The sequence below is a fragment of the Danio rerio genome, chromosome 8 (genome assembly GCF_049306965.1).
Source record: "Danio rerio strain Tuebingen ecotype United States chromosome 8, GRCz12tu, whole genome shotgun sequence".
Taxonomy (NCBI): domain Eukaryota; kingdom Metazoa; phylum Chordata; class Actinopteri; order Cypriniformes; family Danionidae; genus Danio; species Danio rerio.
Genome location: NC_133183.1, coordinates 25452254 through 25473494, shown reverse-complemented (window position 1 = coordinate 25473494; position 21241 = coordinate 25452254). Strand labels below are relative to the sequence as shown.

General features: G+C 34.7%; 1 protein-coding gene across 1 annotated transcript; it reads left to right on the top strand.

Moving 5' to 3' along the window:
* Positions 1–448: 448 nt before the first annotated feature.
* Positions 449–18994, top strand: wasb (WASP actin nucleation promoting factor b). Its single transcript, NM_199938.1, is given in 12 exon segments — positions 449–672; positions 1613–1753; positions 2075–2161; positions 5968–6064; positions 6173–6199; positions 6281–6316; positions 9856–10048; positions 10123–10165; positions 10277–10430; positions 11293–11684; positions 11882–11993; positions 18765–18994. Coding segments are annotated over 12 exon segments (1440 nt in total). The 5' UTR covers positions 449–570; the 3' UTR covers positions 18821–18994.
* Positions 18995–21241: the final 2247 nt, after the last annotated feature.

Sequence of the window (21241 nt, the reverse complement as noted above, 5' to 3'; positions counted from 1 at the left end):
GAAAGTATTTTTTTTAATTTCAGCTGGAATAAAAGCAGTTCCTAATTTTTAAAAACCCATGATTAGCCCCTTTGAGCTAATTTTTTTTTTTTTGATAGTACAGAACAAATATTATGTTTAGAAATGTGTTGAAAAAAAATTATCTCTGTTAAACAGAAATTTGGGGGGGGGGGAATGTTAGGGGGAATAAACGTGTGCTAATAACTCAGGGGGGCTAAATCTAATTTCAACTGTATGATTTCAACTGTATATATATATATATATATATATATATATATATATATATATATATATATATATATATATATATATATATATATATATGTATATGTATAAGTATAAAAGCTCCACCTTTAATCTCTGTCTGAAGAAACACGTGTCTGTCCACAGCATTCTGAGATCAGTGGTTTTGTTCTTCCTGTTCTCTTTCACATCACGTTACAAAACACGGAAGCAAAAGTTCCTTCGAACTGTTTGCTGTCACAGAAAGACTTTAGGCAGGTACACTGTGGGCCAAGTAGGGGCCCTTAGCGTGGAGTCTCAGGATCCTATTGTCCACTTCAAGCGGAGATGAGCAAAGGCAAAAGCAAAGGGCAGGAGAACGTGTCGAGTTCTCTCCTCAGCAGCCTGGAAAATGAACGCCTGCAAGAGCTGCTGGGCAGGAGATGTGTGGTAAGTCAACACACTTTGATTAGAAAGAAAATCACAGATTCTCTCCAGCAGAAGATTAAAAACAACATTTTTTTTTGGAGGAATAAGTCAGTCTAATGTGGAAGAGAAACATCTAGAGGACTCAAGAGGAGAGAGACAGATCATCTGGTGCATAGATGAAACTGGAGTTAAATCAGTTAAAGGTCAAAGTGACATTTAGCACTGCAAGGTTCTCTGTGTAAAATGGATAAGACGAAACACTGCAAACAAACAATGTTTATACTTAAAAAGTGTTTAATTATTTTTTTTTTTTTCAAAATTTGGGTAAAATATTGACCAACCTAAAATTTTGGAAAAAATTCATAATTAAAAAAAGTAATTTGACCAAAACTTCACCCAAAAAATGACAAACTCCTTTTTTATATGAGTTGAAACAGCAGAATTATTTAGTTCTTTTGGGCTAAGCTAATTATTTTATGTTCAATCCACCTAATTTTGTAAAACTTAAAAGTGAACTTTGTAGATTTGTGTTGGTACAACATAAATGAATTGTGTGGAACCCAGCATTTTTTACAGTTTTTGCTTAAAATTAACTTGCTTTTTTTGTGTGTGTGTGTGTGTGTGTGTGTGTGTTTATAAAACTTGTCAGAATTAGCTTTGGCAGCTAAACAAAAACAAAGTAATTTAAATTCACAATTATTTCCTGTTAAGATATTGCAAACTTCAAAACATCATGAGCTAATCTTCTTGCCAATGTACAATGCACAATTTAATTTTAATTTTTATTTTTATTAACGATTACTGAATGTGACTCAGGTTTAACTGGAGAGAGACGACAGGAAATGAGTTTGAGGCCACTTCCTGTTGCTGTAGAGGATGCTGATTTCTGTGCTTGAGCTTTCATAGTGATGCTTCTTTGATGAATCTTTGATTAATGTAAGTTTAATGTGTTTGTGCGCAGGCTATGGCCACGGCAGTTGTGCAGTTATACATGGCCCTTCCTCACAGTCCGACCGAATGGAGTCTCCAGCATACAGGAGTCATGTGTTTCGTAAAGGACAATCCCAGACGTTCATATTACATCCGGCTCTTTGACATTATGGTTAGAAAAAAAGGAAATTTTCTACATGTTCTTTAATTATGAGAAGTTGTTTACAGAACGTATGCAGACAGAGATGCTTTTAATGCTGTTCTAAGTTAATAAAATAGTCCAATGAGATGGTAAACTGATTTGAAATGATTTCTGTTAACACGACCGTAGATGACCTGGGAGCAAACAGGCTAAACTTAAATAAAGATACACTTCTGCTTTGAAATTTGAGTCACAGCTGCTCAATTTAACTCATGAGGTCTCAGTCAAAGGACTTGGGCTTTGATACAGTAAGCTTTTGTGTTTATTGTTAAAGCATTTTTCTCTTTTCAGGAAGCGAAAGTGGTTTGGGAGCAGGAGCTGTATAATCAGATGACATATTCCTGTCCGTTGAGGTTCTTCCACACTTTCGCAGCCGATGTGGGTACAGATTTCTACATATCTTCAATCCTCAAATTCTCACTTTTACCCAAAAACTCAACACTGGTTTAAGTAACTGCTACATTATTACACCACATCATGAGAAATGTCTAGTGTAAATCAGTTCTCAATATGTTTTGTGGTCCTTAACAACATTAAAAGGCCCCATCATTTTTCTAGAAAACATTTTAACATTTTATTGTGTCATTTACTAGGTAAGGGTCAAGTTTTTACAGTCTTCGTTTCAACATGATATTAGTATTTCAAAGAGTGGCATAAGAAGAAATATGCATAATCATTATGAATAGTCTGAAATTAAGCTTTTAGTAGGCTATATACAGTAGCTTTAATATTTACTAGCATAAATTGTTAGGCAGAGCTCATTGATATTTACACTAGATGTCGCTTACACAGTTGTTGTCTATTGGAAGGAATGAGTCAATAGATCCACTGTTTTAGTATAGGGTAGCGCTCCTTTTAAATGAATGCAATGCCAAGCTGCAGTGGAGGACTGTGGCCATCCAGAGCCATAGATATATACACATATATGCATATATCTATGTTCAGAAGTTTTCCCAGTGGTCATTATGCAAATACTTTTTAAATTACAAAAATTATAATTTGACATCACTTTTCTACATCGATGGATAAGTGAGCGCACGGGCATTGTAACAAAGAGCGTGTGTTTGTGTGCATGGGAATGTATTATCCTCCCTCCCTGTTAAATTTGATCTAATCCGTGTCCTGAAACACACCCCCTCTCCTGCTTTCACGTCTCATTCTACCGGAGGGAGCGGTTCGTTTGTGAACGAATCTCCATTATGAACGACTCGTTTTACTTAGCTGTCAATAATACACGTTTCTAGCACCGCAGCGTTTTGTTGTCATATTTCATTTGCATTGTCTGTTTATTTTATTTAACAAAACTAGCATAAGCCTAGAAGTGTCATCTCCGGGAATCATCCACAAACACATTCACACACACAATCATACATTCCAAACAATTTAGCCTACCCAATTCACCTGTACCGCATGTCTTTGGACTGTGGGGAAAACCGAAGCACCCGGAGGTAACCCATGCGAACGCAGGAAGAACATTCAAACTCCACGGAGAAACGCCAACTGAGCCAAGGCTCGAACCCGCGACCCAGCCACCTTCTTGCTGTGAGGCGACAGCACTACCTAGTGCGCCACTACGTCGCCCTCCACAGTAATGTGTACTCTACATTTTTACTCTTACATTTTTGAGGAACGCAGCAATAAAACAAATTACATTTTAACTTTGTGTATTTTGATTACAGTTATTAGAGTCCATGTAATTGCAATAATTACGTTATAAGTATAGTTTTTCTTTTGAATCACATTTTCCGCTGCCATGTCAGTTAACAAGCGTACGCTTTTAAATTGCTGGAGAACGTGAGCTGAAATGGTTGCTGACGAAAGTGCCCAGACAGCATACAAATGTGGACCACTTTAGGCAGTTATGCGGCACTAGTGGTCATCCTTTGGCCCAGACAAAATGAATGTGAGCCTGAAGTGGCCCACCTGTACAATGGCAAAAGGGAGCCAAAGATTCCAATTCATATATGGGTCATTTAAGGCAAAGATTTGGCACTTATGGCAAAATGTAATCTGAATGCGAGCCTAATGTGGCCCATGTTGAAAATGGAAAATTTGGCAAATGAGGGTCACAGTTGGAAAAAATGTGGCATAGTCATTTAGGGGTAATTTGGGTCTAAACCCAAATTGACTCACAATACTCGTCGCCAAGGAGGACAACGGCACCCATAAACACGGCAGCCCAATTCAGCCTAAACAGGCTCAATTGAAATTTAGTGCGCTTGCATTTCCCAGGTACACCCTGATGAAAATTGTGTCACAAAGCAAGAACTGACCGATCAACTTCATACTGTATTTTGGAATAAACTTATTTTGGTAGATATTTACTTCAGAAAACACAGAAGTTTGGAACAAGTGAATGATGAGAGAATTTTGAGTTTTGGGAAAACTATTTAAGTCTTTTTAATATGTCAAGCTGCTGTGATCAACCCATTGTAATGTTTTTAAGTGAATATTAAATTACTGAAAGAGCTGCAGTTTATTTTTTTATTTTTATAGGTGTATTTATGTTTTAAAAGTAATTTCAAAGTAAAGTAATTAATAATCTGATTGCTTTTTTACATGAAGTAATTAGTTATGTAATCAGATTACAATTTTTGGTCCTGCTTTATATTGTTCCTTATACCTGTGTATTTATATGGGAACTAGATTTGTAAGTAGTTTGTAACTACAGTGTATGTACACACTGGTACATAGTATTTACTTGCAATACGGGTGTAACTACACATGTAACAACACACTGAATAGTATGCTTAAGTTCAAATGTGTAACAGGACATTGGTAACAGCAAAAAACTACACATCTGTAAAAAGAATTACATAAGTGCATTATGTAAAAACAATATGTACTTGCAGGTATTTTCCCACCTGTTTGCATTCCATGTACTTCTGAACACTATTTGAGAATAAGAATGGCAGAACTAAGGCTGCATTAGAAGGTTTCACCTTGTGATACCAGTGTAATTACAGGGTAAATCCTCAGGAACTGTCCACTCAATATAAAGTGTGAAATGGTCACAAATTACTATGTAATATATAAAACTTAAGCTTTAGTGCAACTTTTTAACAACAGCAAACTTCTGCCAAAAAAGTATAAGTGCATATAGAAATATACAAATGCCTTATGTTCATATGTTTTATAAAGGAAAATTATAGAATCGCATCAGTAATTCAAATTAAAGGGGTAGTTTATCAAAAATTGTGTTATTAATGTCCTGTTACATTATTTGAACTTACTGATACTATTCAGTGGGTTGTTACATGTGTGAAGTTACACCAGTATTACACAAGTAAATGCTATTTATATACAATGTAGTTACAAACTACTTACGCATCTAGTTAATGTGTAAGTTCACAGGTAAAAGCGACAATATAAAGTGGGACCCAATTTCCAGTATAATCAGTAGTTTGTAATCTATTACTTTTTTAAAGTAACGTACCCAACACTACAAGATACTTGCAGAAATGACATTCGCAAACTAAATTATGAGCTGAAGTACTCAAACATTATTATCATGGTAGTATGAAGCAGAGAAAGGCCGGAAAGCAACTTGAATTGCTGAAGCAACTACTGATGAGAATCATGTATAATGTATATTGTATGCAGCACAAAAGCAGAGGAGAGGTCATGATCATACAAGAGACTTTTTATAGTTTTGTTATAATGCAGCTCTGAGCAGTCTAATAAAATGCACAACATTTTATAGCATATTTGGTGTTTTCCTGTTTTCTATAAAACTAAAGTGGAAATCAAGGTTGTGTAATTCCATTAACATGGCAATAATAAACATGTTTTTTTTTTACTAGACAGAAAGTTTTGAGGTTGTGAAACTTACAGGATGTTTTTATACAATGATCTCTTACATGACAAAAGATAAAGCAAATTTAGATTTGTCATGTTCAAGTTCTGTCTTTGATATGTTACATGCTGCAGTTCACTTGCCACTGGTCTTCGAATTTTACTCAAAGCTGCTTTAATGCTCATTGTATGTTTTTTTTTTTTACATTTGAAGTCAAGTTAAAGCCCCCTCTGAAGTATAATAAGGAAATTTAGCGATCCCCAACCACTCAGTTAATTTAAAGCCACTGATTTAAACTTAAACTGTATCAGATTTTTATTTCTGGCAGCAAAATTTAAATCTCACCAACTGAAAGATCTAATATATTGAAATGCTTCTTCTGTTTCAGGACTGTCAAGTAGGTTTGAACTTTGCCAGTGAGACAGAAGCCGACCTGTTCAGAAATATCACAGAAGAAAAGATTAATCAGAGAACAAACCGCCAGGGTCAGTACCTGTCACTCACATCTGCTCATTGTTATTCATAAATACATGCTCAAATATAAGGGTTTTATTAATATCATTTTGTGTCTGTTTTTACATTTAAATATTTAGAAAAAAGACAGCATGCTCCATCTGAAGGTATGCATCTAGAGTTTAAACATACACTTGGTCTGAATTGTAATATTAGAATGTAAACAATGGTTTTATTTTGATCAACAGATAAACGGCCGCTACCACAAATCCCTCCACCAAATGGTGAGTCACTTTTAAAAGATTTAAATCCCTCAGGCACAAATGACATGCATTTTACTCATCCTCATGTCATTTCAAACAGACTTCTGTGGAACTCAAACTAGTTTTTCCACACTGTAAAAAAGAATTGCCTGCACATCATTAGTGTTTTGCATTTTATTACATTATTGTATCACAGCAAGGAACATTAATCTCTGCTCTGACTTATTTTGATTTTGATAAATTAGAAGCACTTTACAATAAAGCTCCTTCAGATATTGTTGATAAATTTACTACATAAATTAAACAAGGAACAATAAATTTCTTACAGTATTTTCTCCTTTTTCCTAATGTAAATTAATGAAAATAAAACTAAATTTTTTTGTCACACAACTTTGAATTTTATCAAATGCATTAGTAAATGTTGAAAATAACACAAACGCTGTTATGTTGCGTTAAATGCTGTACAATTGTTGTTCATTCTAAGATCATGTCAGCAAATACACTCACCGGCCACTTTATTAGGTATACCTGTCCAACTGCTCTTTAACGCAAATTTCTAGCCAGCCAATCACAGCTCAATGCGTTTAGGCATGTAGACATGGTCAAGACAATCTGCTGTAGTTAAAACCGAGCATCAGAATTGAGAAGAAAGCTGATTTAAGACTTTGAATGTGGCATGGTTGTTGGTGCCTGGCGGTATATGAGTATTTCAGAAACTGCTGATCTACTGGGATTTTCACGCACAACCATCTCTAGGGTTTACAGAGAATGGTTCAAAAAAGAGAAAGTATACAGTGAGCGGCAGTTCTGTGGACACAAATGCCTTGTTCTTGCCAGAGGTCAGAGGAGAATGGACAGACTAGTTCCAGTTGATAGAAAGGCAACAGTAACTCAAATAACCACTCGTTACAACCGTGATATGCAGAGGAGCATCTCTAAACGCACAACACGTCCAACATTGAAGCAGATGGGCTACAGCAGCAGACCACCACGCTGGGTGCTATTCCTGTCAGCTAAGAACAGGAAACTGAGACTACAATTCACACAGGTTCACCAAAATTGGACAATAGACGATTGGAAAAACATTGTCTGGTCTGATGAGTCTCCATTTCTGCTGCGACATTCGGATGGTAGGGTCAGAATTTGACTTCTATAACATGAAAGCATGGATTCATCCTGCCCTGTATCAAGAGGTCAGGCCGGTGGTGGTGGTGTAATGGTGTGGGGATATTTTCTTGGTTACTTTGGGCCCATTAGTACCAATTGAGCACTGTGTCAATGTCACAGCCTGCCTGAGTATTGTTGCTGACCATGTCCATCCCTTTATGACCACAGTGTACCCATCATCTGATGGCTACTTGTAGCTGAATAATGCACCATGTCGTAAAGCTTGAATTATCTCAGACGGGTTTCTTGACCATGACAATGAGTTCACTGTACTCAAATGGCCTTTACAGTCACCAGATCCTAATCCAATAGAGCACCTTTGGGATGTGGTGAAATGGGAGATTTGCGTCATAGATATACAGCCAACAAATCTGCAGCAACTGTGTGATGCTATCATCTCAATATGGACAAAAATATCTGAGGAATATTTCCCGATCCTTGTTGAATCTATGCCACGATGGATTGACCCGGTCTAACCCGGTACTAGTAAGGTGTATCTAATAAAGTGGCCGGTGAGTGTATATTAATTAACATTAACTAATGGAACCTAACTGTAAAGTTTAATGCATTGATCAGACTTGACATTTTAGTTCTTTGAAACAATAAATAGTTTGAGCTGGTCATGTGAATTATGATATAAAAATACCGTAAGATGCCTGTAGTTTCTGTGATTTTACAAAATTTTTTCTAAATATACTTTTTATACAATAAATTGTTTAAAACTATTCAAAATATTAGCAAAAATAATTTAGTTATACTGCACAGATGAATCAAATGCTGTTCAAGCAGAGCTCAAGATCCCATGAAGCAAATTGAAAGTGTAAATCAACAGGAAACACTAGAGTTTCAAGCAACGGTTATCCACATATTTTTAGTGTCACACTTTAGTAATGTATTTAGCAAGTAAAACTTGTCATCCCTCTTTCATCAGTCTCACTCTTCAGTCTCACTCTCTCACAAGCTTTGTCCTAAAGCAACTACTGTATGTTTAGTGGTTGGCAGGCAGGCTGCGATAATTACACTTATTGCTACATACATACTATTTCAGACCGAGTAGCATGGTAAAAAATATAGGGATAGCATCACAGGTTGTCATTGCTCAAAAATGAACCAATGTGAATATACAACCAGCTTCACCTCAGTAAAGCAGGCTAGGCGGAATAGCGCTGTTTACTGATGTTTTGTTGTTAAACTAAGTAAAAATTTTCATTATCGATGCTTTAAAAGGCCTTATGAAACTGAAAATAGTCGCATCAATCGTTCGCCGGAAGATTTCAGTGGCTGAACATCACTTCTGTGCATTTAACCTATTTATAACAACAAAATCAACATCAGCTTTTTGTGACTAAAAGAGTTTTACAACATTACATTACCTGTCTAAAAGAAATGCTCCAGCCATGGTGTCGTCCTTTCTCCAGCGTGCAAAACTAACTCCAATATTAATTCAGGATTAAGTGTTGATTTGATCAGCATTTGTTTTTAGCGCTGTCATTCATGTCCACATGACCGCAGCACGCGTAAACTCACATCAGTGGGCCTGTGTGAATGGGTGCGCAGTTGTTCAAATCTACATTTGCTGACAGACAGTTTGGGCTACTTAACAGAATTATTGCCCGGCATTATTTAATTGAAAATTTAAATGAACATTTTTCTAATGTTTTAATGTGACTTTCACCTACTGCATGTTAAACTACTGGCTTATTACCTGCTTGACATTTATATAATAACTGTATATTAGTAGCTATAAATAGGCCCACATAGAATCTGCACGCACAGAGATCCACAAATTTCCGCAGATTTTTAGCCCATCACTGAGTCTATTTGTTTACTTGTGTAAATGTGTGTATTATTCATTTCAGTAATTTTTTTGAAAAATATGAAAATGTTCATATAATTTTTTTACAATACAGTTTATAATGTAATACTTTGTCTTTTAGTAGACGTATCATATGAGAGACTTGCTTTACCAAATAAATTGAATTTGCTTTGTAAACATTAAATAAAAGTTAAAAATATATTGTTTTTGTTTTTATATATTAAGTTTTTAGTTATGATACTCTCAAAATCATCCACATAAATTTTTTTTTTTTATTATTATTTTTTAACAAAATTCTCAGCAGAAATAGCAAAAAATGTCTGCAGATTCTGTCTGACCCTGGATATATAGGTATATGATCTTATTTTACATCCTTAATCCTCCCAAAAAACCTAATCCCAACTACTACCTTAATAAGCAATAATAAGCAGTTAATTAGCAATTCATTAAGCTAATAAGCTTAGTTAAGGGATTGTTATTAGCATGAATTAGGTGGGGGGGGGGGGGGGGGGGGGGGGGGGGGGACTATGTTTTAAACATCCAAAAGTGTTTAAACTTTATTTTGTGCCTTAACCAGGTCCAGTTTCACAGCCAAGTGTAATGGCCACAGTAGACATCCAGAACCCAGATATTGTGGCATCAAGGTACCGCTCAACCTCAGTGCCGACCCCTGCACCAGCCTGCATCACCACTGGCAAAAAAGACAAAAAAGGAAAGAAGAAAGGCCCAAAGCTCACTAAGGCAGACATCGGTGCTCCTAGTGGATTCAAGTAAGATGACTGAACACTGTTTTTGCTCTTTTTGTTTGACGTGATGCTGACTATGCCTTTCCCATCCTTATCAGACACGTCACTCATATTGGGTGGGATCCAAACTCTGGCTTTGATGTGAGAATTTTTTTTTCAATAATGCATAAAGCAAATTTAGTCATAAAACTGATGTTCAGTGCTTCTTCTATGAAGTTTAAATGTAGCATGTTAACATTTTGACTTCCCTAGACCAATAATCTCGACCCTGACTTGAAGAAACTGTTCAACATTGCTGGTATCAGCGACGCACAGCTGGCAGATAAAGAAACATCTAAACTTATCTATGACTTCATCGAGCAGTCTGGAGGTCTAGATGCAGTAAAAGAGGAAATGAGGAAACAGGGTGAGCTCATTTTAAAACTACAGTTTCGTCTTTGTTTTCCATTTACATTTGGACTGTTTAAAGGATCACACTGTTAAAATGAGTTTTATTGGCCTTATTTTAGAAGATTAAACTTTCCATTGATTCATAAAAGTGACTAATGATGGACTATTTGTTTTCATTGTAAAGTACACACAATTATAGTCTGAAAACATAGATATTTGGAACCATGTCAGATATTTCAGTATAGATATGCATAAAAATATATAAAGAATCTATAATATTATTAACAGTACAGTGTAATTCCCCAAACATTCAGACTGAGCTCATTCACAGTTGTTTGTTATGATGATCTGCTATTCAAAGCTGCTAAAACCACGCAACTTGCTCCTGGTTTAAATATTATGGCTTTTTTTTTTTTTTTTTGGTCTGTTTACTCTCTTTATAGACTACCGAAATGTAAGTCAAAGGTTTTGATATCAGTTCAAATACTCAGTTATGTAAAAATTGCTGTGTAGAATACCTACAGCTGAAGTTGTTTCAGGTAAAAGTAAAAATAGAGCTAAAAAAATACAATCAAAAAAGTAAAAATACCCCAAAATTACTCTTCAGTCACAGTAAGGCCAGTACTTTCCACTCTTGCATATAGCATCACTGTTTTCACAAAAGCATAGATATATATTGGCACAATAATATGTCCCAGTGGTACTGTTTTTGTAAAGTTAAATGTTTAGGCCTCAAAAATGCTGTTGCTGTGTACATGAACAGCCAAAACGAACATGTTTTCATTTTTCAGAAAAGTCTTCTTATGTAAAATGATTTTTAAATCTGTTTTCATCGTGCCCTTTGATAATACTTAGTCATTCTGACTCTCTCTGTCCAGTCCCAGGAGGTCCTCGTTCTGCTCCTGCACCTCCTCCACCTCGTGGTGGGCTTTCCTCAGTCCCTGGACCAACCGGACGACCTCCACCACCATCACGCAGTCCGGGACCCCCACATCGTGGTCCACCACCCCCTGCGCCACATTGTAACCGCTCTGGACCTCCACCACCACCACCACCTAGCCAGAGTCACAAACCACCTCCTCCACCTATGGGTGCATGTGCTCCTCCTCCACCACCGCCTCCACCTCCTCCACCTTCCTCGTCCGGTAACTTCTCCAGTAGCCCCGTAAGCTCAGCTCCACCTCCTCCTCCCCCCTCTGGTGGTGGTGGTGGGGGTGGAGGGAGAGGAACTTTACTGGAGGAAATTCGGCGTGGACGTGTGCTAAAAAATGTATGTGAGACATTATCATGTAAAAAAAACGCAATGCACTTTGTTAAATTGTTAATATACACACACACACACACACACACACACATAAATATATATATATATATATATATATATATATATATATATATATATATATATATATATATATATATATATGATTCTCTATTATGACAATATATATGGTGTTTATCTATTAGGTGTCTGAATCCCCGGACCCCAACCCTCCAGCTCAAGAGGAATCCTCAGAGGGAATTGTGGGAGCTTTGATGATGGTGATGCAGAAAAGGAGTAAAGTTATCCATTCATCAGGTAACTCATTTAATAAACCTCACAGTCAGCATGAAATGGAAGCTAAGATTGTCCTTTCCCCCCTATAGTGACGTTTATCCTTTAAAGATGGTTTCTGAAATAAAAATAAAAGGTAGCGTGGTGCAAGATTTGATACTGATTGTATCATTAGAAGATCGGTGTTGCAAACAAAATGGAGGCGCATTTGAATGCCAGTTTGTACCCAGTTATGGAGGACTTTACTGTCCACCAAATAAACCATCTGCATCCGCTAGTACAGAATCTTTTCATTTCCCCAATGATGGCAAGAAAGAGAACCTAAATTTCACAAATGGATCAGATCATATTCACTTGAAACCACTGCCTCCTACAAAGGATATGAGACACTTCTGTAACCAGAAGGGAAGAAAAGTTTGAGGGGGGAGGAAAGCTTGAGGTATTTAATTAATAATTATAAGGGCAAATCAATTTTTAAAAAACAATGAAGAACATAGATACTTTGTTTTTGACAAGCTCTGTTAAAAACATCTCAAAATATTTATTTTTATTTCATGCTCATTTTAAAGAAGTAAATAATCAGCTTCTTTCAAAAACATGACTATGTTAATAGGGTGCATTATAACCTAAACTAACGCTTAAAAGCAAATCACATTTTTCCTTTTTACTAGTTTCTGTTCTCTTAAATACAGCAAGTTGACTTTATGGTTCTATAAAGCCCTTCCCTCGCAAATAATGGGTTCTGATTCGCCAGCAGGCTCAGTGTGTTCTGACTGGTTTACCACCTAGTCAATAATGAATAAAACATCACTCTGAGCTGCAGGATTTATGTCAGTTTCAGGTTTTGTCATCTCAGTCATTCAGGAAGAGGCTGGTTGTAATCCCTACACTGTGAAATACAAATAGTTGACTTTAGTTAAAAGAGTGAGTTAACTTGTTGCTGTTAAAATGATTATGTAAATTAATGTGTGCATATTTGTGTAATTATAAAAAATTATATTAGGTCAACTTAATGCTTCCGAATGAGGCTTATTTACTTTTAAGTAAAGTAACTAATCACTTTTTACAGTTTACAGTGTACATCTGTTTGATGAAGCCCTTAAAATTCGAATTCTGAGAAAGAAAATAAATCTCCTTTTGCATTAAACTTTGAGCATCGTAATTTTACAGATGTTGCTCGTGCTTAAACAGCAACATCACATTAACTAAAGTTTAAACTGTGAAATAATCAAGGAAATGTTAACCATGGATCTTACAGAACACTGAGTTACCAGAATCTTAGCGAAATAATTACCCTCAAAACCAGCTTATTTGCATACATTTGTTATTTAGAAGACGTCAAACGAAGCCAAACTAGGCTTTGGGCACCGAATATGTCTACAGACACACTATTATGGTAGCAATATGATATCACACTTTGTGCCATGCTTTTTTATTTGATCAAAACATAACACAAATAAAATGCAAAAATATACACTTTATACAATAAATAAATATTAAGCACTGCAATTTGCTGATTTAAATTCATCATTTTTGTAATTCAGCTAAAAGCTCAAGCAAAGCTTCTGTAGATTTATATGCTCTCAGGTGATATGAATACACAGCTCAGGCTTAACCACACTTGTGCCCTATCCCCTGTCACACACTTGCGTTCTTACCCAAACAAGAATGCAAGCATGCAGCAGGCAATAAGCTAGCAAGACTGTCTGAGGTCTGAAAACACAGCTTAGTGCCCTTAGCACACACCAAATAGCACACTATCAGCAAAACAATCTTGCAAATTTGCAAGGTGACAGTTGAAACTTTTAAATATGTTAGTTTATATATATATATATATATATATATATATATATATATATATATATATATATATATATATATATATATATATATATATATATATATATATATATATATATATATATATATATATATATATATATATATATATATATATATATATATATTAGGGATGTAACGGTATCAGAATTTCACGGTACAGTAATACCTCGGTATGAATGGCACGGTATGGTATTTATTGAGTAATTTACAGGAAAACAAAACTAATGAAAAGACTCAAAAAAAGTGCCAAAAGTACTTATTTACCTTAGCACTGAACATATCAATGACATACAAATTAGCCATCTATCTGTAAGTTTTGAAACAGGAACTTCAAATTTTCAATTGTAATAACAAAAACCTAAAAAACCATGTAGAAAAAATAAAGTTTCAATTTAGTATTGCTGAAAACTCAACGCATTCAACATTTAATCACTCACTCACTTGGATAGAGATGTTTATTTTTTTTTAAGAAAAATTATCATATAAATATAATCTGGCAAAAGCTGCGATCTCTGGGCATTTACAATGTCCCCTGCAACAGAAAAAAACCCTCTCATTTGGGACTGAGGTTTCTGAAACAGAGAGATATGATTTAGCCAAGGTTGACCGCAGTGGGTAACGCTGTGCATTGTCTTTCCACCACTTGAGAGGACAAGCCATGAGTGAGATAGAGGTCTCTGTACGGTACAAGTCAATGTCTGCATCAATCTAACAAGTGTGCTTTGTCCTGCAGTCCCCACAACTGTTTTTAGTCGTATTCCCCGACTTATATTTCACCACAGTCTGGCAGTGCCTGCAAACCGTTTTTTTCTTTGTCACCTTTTCTCCTTTTTCATATCTTTTTAGAAAGAAACCGAAATGCGGTATGACTGTATTTACAATATTGCTACATACCTAATATATATATATATATATATATATATATATATATATATTAGGGGTGTAACGATACACTCAGCTCACGATACAATGTGTATCACGATATAATGTTCACGATTCGATATGTATCACGATATTTGGAATAAATTTTTTTTATTTAATTATTTAATTACCAAGTAAACTATTTTTTATGTATTTCTTTTGTTTCAACTTGTTAAACTGAACCTTCTTTAAGAAAATAAATTAATCAGGACTGTCTCTGGAAAATAAAACAATTTAAAAACGTCTTATAAAATATTATTGAAATTATTCAATTCAATTGAATTTAACAGTAAGAGCTTAAGGCTTTGCTTGGTCACTTGCGTTTTTTGTTTGTGCAATCTACATTTCCAGGTAATCAGGAGTTCTATAAAATAATCCTGAACTGATGTGTATCTGTCTGAGAGGTTTTTATGGATGGCTGTCTTCATGTTGGGCATGATGAGTGACAGGGTGGCCGTCTTTTCATTACACAGGACAGTCGTGGCTCTTTTCAGCAGTTTAGGCAGGTTTACTATTTCTTTGGCGTCGCTGATGTCGGCGCTATTAAGTGTATCATGTTGACGTGCATTTTTGTGTACTTCTGTACTCAACAGAATTCATGCTCGTCGTAATCATAACTCTAAAATGCAATATGATTATTTAAATAATGTGTACGTTTTCGGTTTCATTTCCACTGCTGTTCATACTTCCCTCGCGGCTCCTGAACGATCACTCTGTTCCACAAACTGAATGTTGTTTACTACTTTATTACCTGTTAGTCATACCTGCAGGTTCTGTTCACTGAAGCAGACGCGCGCGCAGAGTCCGCCCTCTGTAGTAACAGCTCACGTCATGTGTGATTTTGCGGCCGCCAATACATCATTATATGAAGACAGAATGATATTTTTGGGTGAATTGTACCTTATAAATACAGTATGTGACTCTTTCAACACCATTAGGAAGTATCCATGTCGCTGTGCAAAGTATGTAAATCACTGTGAAGACTTTAAAACTTAGCCTATGTTTGACCCAGTATGCGTGTCAAAAAGCGGACGAGTCTAAAGCAATGACTGTACAACCGAAATATTGCCTGACGTCTGATTTTGAGAGGATAGGCCATCCTCTATTTCAACTCCACTCATCTTGGTCTGCTAACATTACTGCTGCTGCAATCTGAACTCACGTGCGACAGCAGGTGGAACGTAGCTCATGTGCAAACAGCTCAACTAATAAGAGAAAACGGACGTCATATCGTAATCAAATCGTCATAACGCCATGATGCATATTGTGACATTTTTGCATCGCAATAAATCGTACAACGATAAATCGTTACACCCCAATATATATATATATATATATATATATATATATTGAGGTAAAACTGATGCGTGTGTGCATTTTAAAAACATATGCAACTGTTTTTTAAATCACTTAATTCGAAATAGCACTATTCAATTTTCAATGGAAGTATTTAACATAAACATAAACTTCAAAGATTAAAGTTACTTGTACAAAATGTGTGTAAAAAAGGGGCAATTGTAAAAATGTGAATTCTATGTTGAAACTAAAAACTAAAAACATGGCAAAAAAAAAACACTGTGGGTTTTCAGGAAGGTGTTGCTTGAGCTTGTATTTCTGATCTTGTGCATTTGCATGAAATAATTTACCATAAATTATTGAAATAATAGACAATTTATAGTGTTAAAAGTATAAATACTTTTAAAAAAACAATACAAAACAATTACAATTTTAACACTACCATGTTCTGTTAAAGGGTCCAGATTTGCTGTCTATTTAAAAAGCAACTCAGTCTTGGGCTTGGGTTAGATTTATGTATTTATGACCAGGGATGGGCAGTTTTTATGATACAAGTATTTCAAATACGTATTTTAAATACAAAATAAGTATTTGTATTTGATAGGGTTAATGTAGATGGCTTCATATTTTGTTTCAAAATATTTTAGTGTCTTGTATTTGTGTATTTTTAAAATCCTGTAAAATACTTTGTAAGACGTCTACATGGTGACCTCATAGAGACCATTTTAATGTGGTAATGCCGTTGAACATTTCCTGTTTATTGTCAAACTATTTCATAACTGTAAAAAGGGGAATCCAACCATAACTTTACGTTAAAACAGCACCATAACATTATGTATCAATATTTAAAACGTTTTGAATGCCAGAAAGCTATAGAAATTAACTTGAAATTATAATTAAATGTATAACAGGAAATATATTAGGACTATTGTTATTGTGTACATCTCTCAAAATGATCTATAGATGCTTTGGACATAATTAACTCTTCCATTTAAAGAATACCTGAAAAAATACAAAATATTTGGAGAAAGAGTATACTGTGCAAATAATATGGACTGCTAATGCCAAACGTTTGTCTTTAAAACAATCAACATAAAAGTAAGTTCCACAGTGGCGCTTACCAACAATACTTCATTAACTGTTTTGAATAGCAGTAAGGTTGAACATCAGTTATAATTGCACATAGTAAATGAAGAGGAAATAGTTATGCCTAAAGATGTCAAAGTGACACAACATATAAAACATGTTTAATAATCTCCTAAAACCTGACAGGAGCAGGATATAGTATATGAAGAGTTTATCAACAAAATAGAAAAATACTCTCTTCAAGAGTATTGAAGAGTCAGTTTAATAGTATAGGGACTGATATCATGCTCCTTTTAAAAAATGTTGTGGTATTTTTAAAACACAAAAATACTGTATTTTACATGTTGCTGTGTTTTGTAGTTTTTTTTTGATACACTTAAACAAAGTATTTTTGTATTTGATTTTAAAATACATTTCAATGTATCTTTGCCCAACCCCATTTATGACTGTAGCATTTAGTCTGTTCTTGACAGATTTTCCCACCACCACTGCAAAAATTAAGCAGCCCCCTTTTAACTTAAATGGGTTTTCCATTGCTGTTTCACTTTCCCTTAAAAATACAGAACCAATGTCTCTGCAATTGTGCTAAATTCACAAATCTTTAACAAAATTGATTTAGTTCATGACATGAATAAACTTTGAAGAGAGTGAATTCCAAGGTCTGTTGAAATTCTTGATTCTTATTGGCTGGAAGGTGTGCAATAAAATCATCCAATGCACAGGTTGTTCCAGTCAGTTCTGATCCCAATTTGAAGTAAACACTTTCCTCAATACTTAATAGTAACCATAGCAGCTCGGTCAGTTGACGAAGATATGCCAGTGTCATTTACATCATTGTTTCTCAACCACGCTCCTGGAAGACCATTGACACCGCATGTTTTGGATGTGTCCTTTGTCTGTTCCACACATTACAGCTCCTTCAGTTGTTCAGCTAATGAGCTGATGATCTGAATCAGGTTATTGGTTAAAATGTGCAGAGCTGGTGTTCCTCCAGGAACGTGGTTGAGAAACACTAATTTGCATGATCTCTCTCTCTCAGACGCATATTCCCTCTCTGTCTATATGTGATTGCTGATTTAATGTAAGGACTAGGAGATCTAACATGTCATAATTGACCAAAATTTTGTCACACATTATGCAAAACTAGCTTTAATGTGTTTATAACTTAGCAAATTACCATGGAGTTAATAAGATAATCAACAGCTTGCTATGGGTTAATGGATTTTAATATTTTGCTTCTGTATTGTCATTTAAAATCGCATGGTAATCCATTGACTATCCCTTACATATATTACGTTTATGTATTTATTTATCTTTTTATGAAAAAAAATAATTTTTATGTCTATACATATGCAAACAGCCCTACTACTTTCTTTAAATGTTTGTATCTGCTCATAATTCCGATACACTGTAAAAAAAATTCTTGGTTGCCTTAAATTTTTAAGCTGAATTAAATTAACCTTAGGAGTCCATTGAACTTATATTAAGTTAAACTGACCTAAAACAGCTTGCAAAGCTTATAAAATTAAGTTAGAACTTGATCAACTTAGTTTAATAAGCTTCAATGATCTAAAATATATGCTGTCAGGATTTATTGATCATATATATTTTGTTCACAGTGTAGTAATGTTGATCTTTTGCTTTCTTCAGAAGACGAAGAGGATGATGGGGGCGAAGAAGAAGAAGATGATGAATGGGATGACTAATGCTTCTCACTGCTACTGGTTCACACATAGCATCTAAATCAAAACAACGAGATGATAAAGCTGATTCTCCACACAAATTATTTAAACAAAAGGCATGAAATCCTGAGGTTATTCCAGATTAAAGTAGCGCTGAATCTGATCTGCTAGAAATCCAATAAAGCAGCATAAACCAAACTTGACTAGATTTCAAGCCTGTCTGCGGCGTCTCAGTTGTTTCAAAGGCTGGTTTGTCTTCACATCCTGCTTTCACTTCACAGTAGCTCAGCAAAAGTTCAGTTTAAGTACATTTTTTTGAAGACGGAACTTAAGTTAGGCCAAAGCAGGATTGGTGTAAGATTTCATCCAAACTGTAGCATTGCCAAGCCTAACCACAGCTTTATGTTGTATGATTCCTCCTCCGTGCACATACTTTTAACTCAGCAACTGTTTGGTTCCAAAATATCTCTCCCTTAACTACAAACCTATTAATGTTATTCTTGTCAAAGTAAGATAGATCAACTTTTGTGCAGCCATGTGCTGAAAATCGGAGGCTTACATGGGACCTCCCCCTACAGGACTAGCATGAAAATACACAGGATAACAAGGGTTTAAAATAAAAAGTATGTTTATATTAATTTAATTAGATTGATAAGGCCTCCCAGCAAACATTTTTGTGTTTAATAGACGTCTAATAAACATCTAAACATATACAGCTTGGCTTAAACAAGGAAAAACTTGAGCTGTCAGTAAAAATCTAATGGACGTTTAATAGCACAAAAGTCGGCAGATTAGACAGACTATATGTGGTCATTCATTTCAGTATATTTAATAGTCTAGTTTTACGTATATTAGATTTTCATCGAAAGCCCAAATTTATCCTTCTTTTAGCTGAGCCGACTATGTTAAGATGTCTATTAGACATCTTAAAAAAAAAAACACACAAAATGCTTGCTGGGTTCTCAAAGTGGAATTTGAAATGGACGACGTCTCTAAATGGCCTAGTTTTTCACGAAGATTAAGCATGTATTTTCTCATGTTTATCAGTCATAATAGAAAACATGGCGACAGAATCAGAAACCGTTTGTTTCTTTGTTGGACAAAAAATTATTTTGTTGTAATTGTATTAGTGAAAGGACAGTGTTTTTAATAAAAAGGCAATATTCACCAACTGGATGCTACGCCGGGTTGATGTCTGGGTGCTGCAGGTAAGGATGACAACTGAACTGAATATCCCAAATATTTGTATCATTTTCTTCAAAACTGTAGCGACTATAATGGGAGGTAGAGAAAGCGTTTTTATCCGTTTTATAGTGATCGCGCGTTTGTGTCATCAATAATTATGAGTGCGAAATACAAAAACACGACACGGAGAGGTATTTTATTAACAAATAAATTTTTTTTTGCGTTAGAGCTTATAACTTTATAACGCAAAAACAACATTACCCACACATATTAAGACAGCTGTCCTGTATGTTCAATCAGTTGACTGATAAAGTAAATAACTCAATAAAAGTTAAAAATAACCCAACAAGGCGCCAAATATTTTTAACAACCATTGGGTTTAATAAATAGCGTTTTTATGTATTTTTATGAAATTGTTATCTGACGTCACACAAGCAAGAGTGCAGTTTCTAATTCACAAATGAGTTGATTTTTTTACAACAGTTTAAACAAAAATAAATCCGCATATGGACACATATAACGTCACAGTTTTTTGGTCATGTGACTCACTTTCTCAAGCTAACTATGAACTTATTTTTATATAACTGCATTAATATTTCTTTTTACTTTTGACAATTAAATTTTTCTTGATTCTTACAATTTAATTTATTAGTTATCACAATTTAACTTTTTTTGCAACCACATTTTAAGTTACGCCTATCCCAACTTAATTTTTCTAATCATTAACTTAATTATTGGTTGTCATAACTGGTTTTTAGCACAACTTTTTCAGTTTCCACAACTTAATTTGGCTAGTTTCCATAACTTAATTTTAGTTATGTCTATATATAAATTTGGGTGGCCAAAAAAACTCAAATAAAATATTTTTTTTCTGATTGTTTAAACTACTTTATAATGAGCTGAATCAACACAAATCGTGAAATTTTTGGGGGAACAGCTTAATTGCAATGATCAATTAACTTAAGTTTGTAAAAACAATTAAGTTGACTTAATCGATTTGTGTTAGGACAACATGAAGGAATTGTGTGGAACCCTGCATTTTTGACCACACAATTCCTTCATGTTGTCCTAACACAAATCAATTAAATAAACTTAACACTTTTAACAAATTTATGTGAATTGAACATAAAAAATTAAGTTGTCCAAATTTAATATGAAGAGTTGTGTTGTTTTTAAATAAGTAGTTTGAACAAGCAAAAAAAAACAAAACATTTTTGAGTATACAGTGCAAACAAACAAACTGAAAAATAAATAAACAGA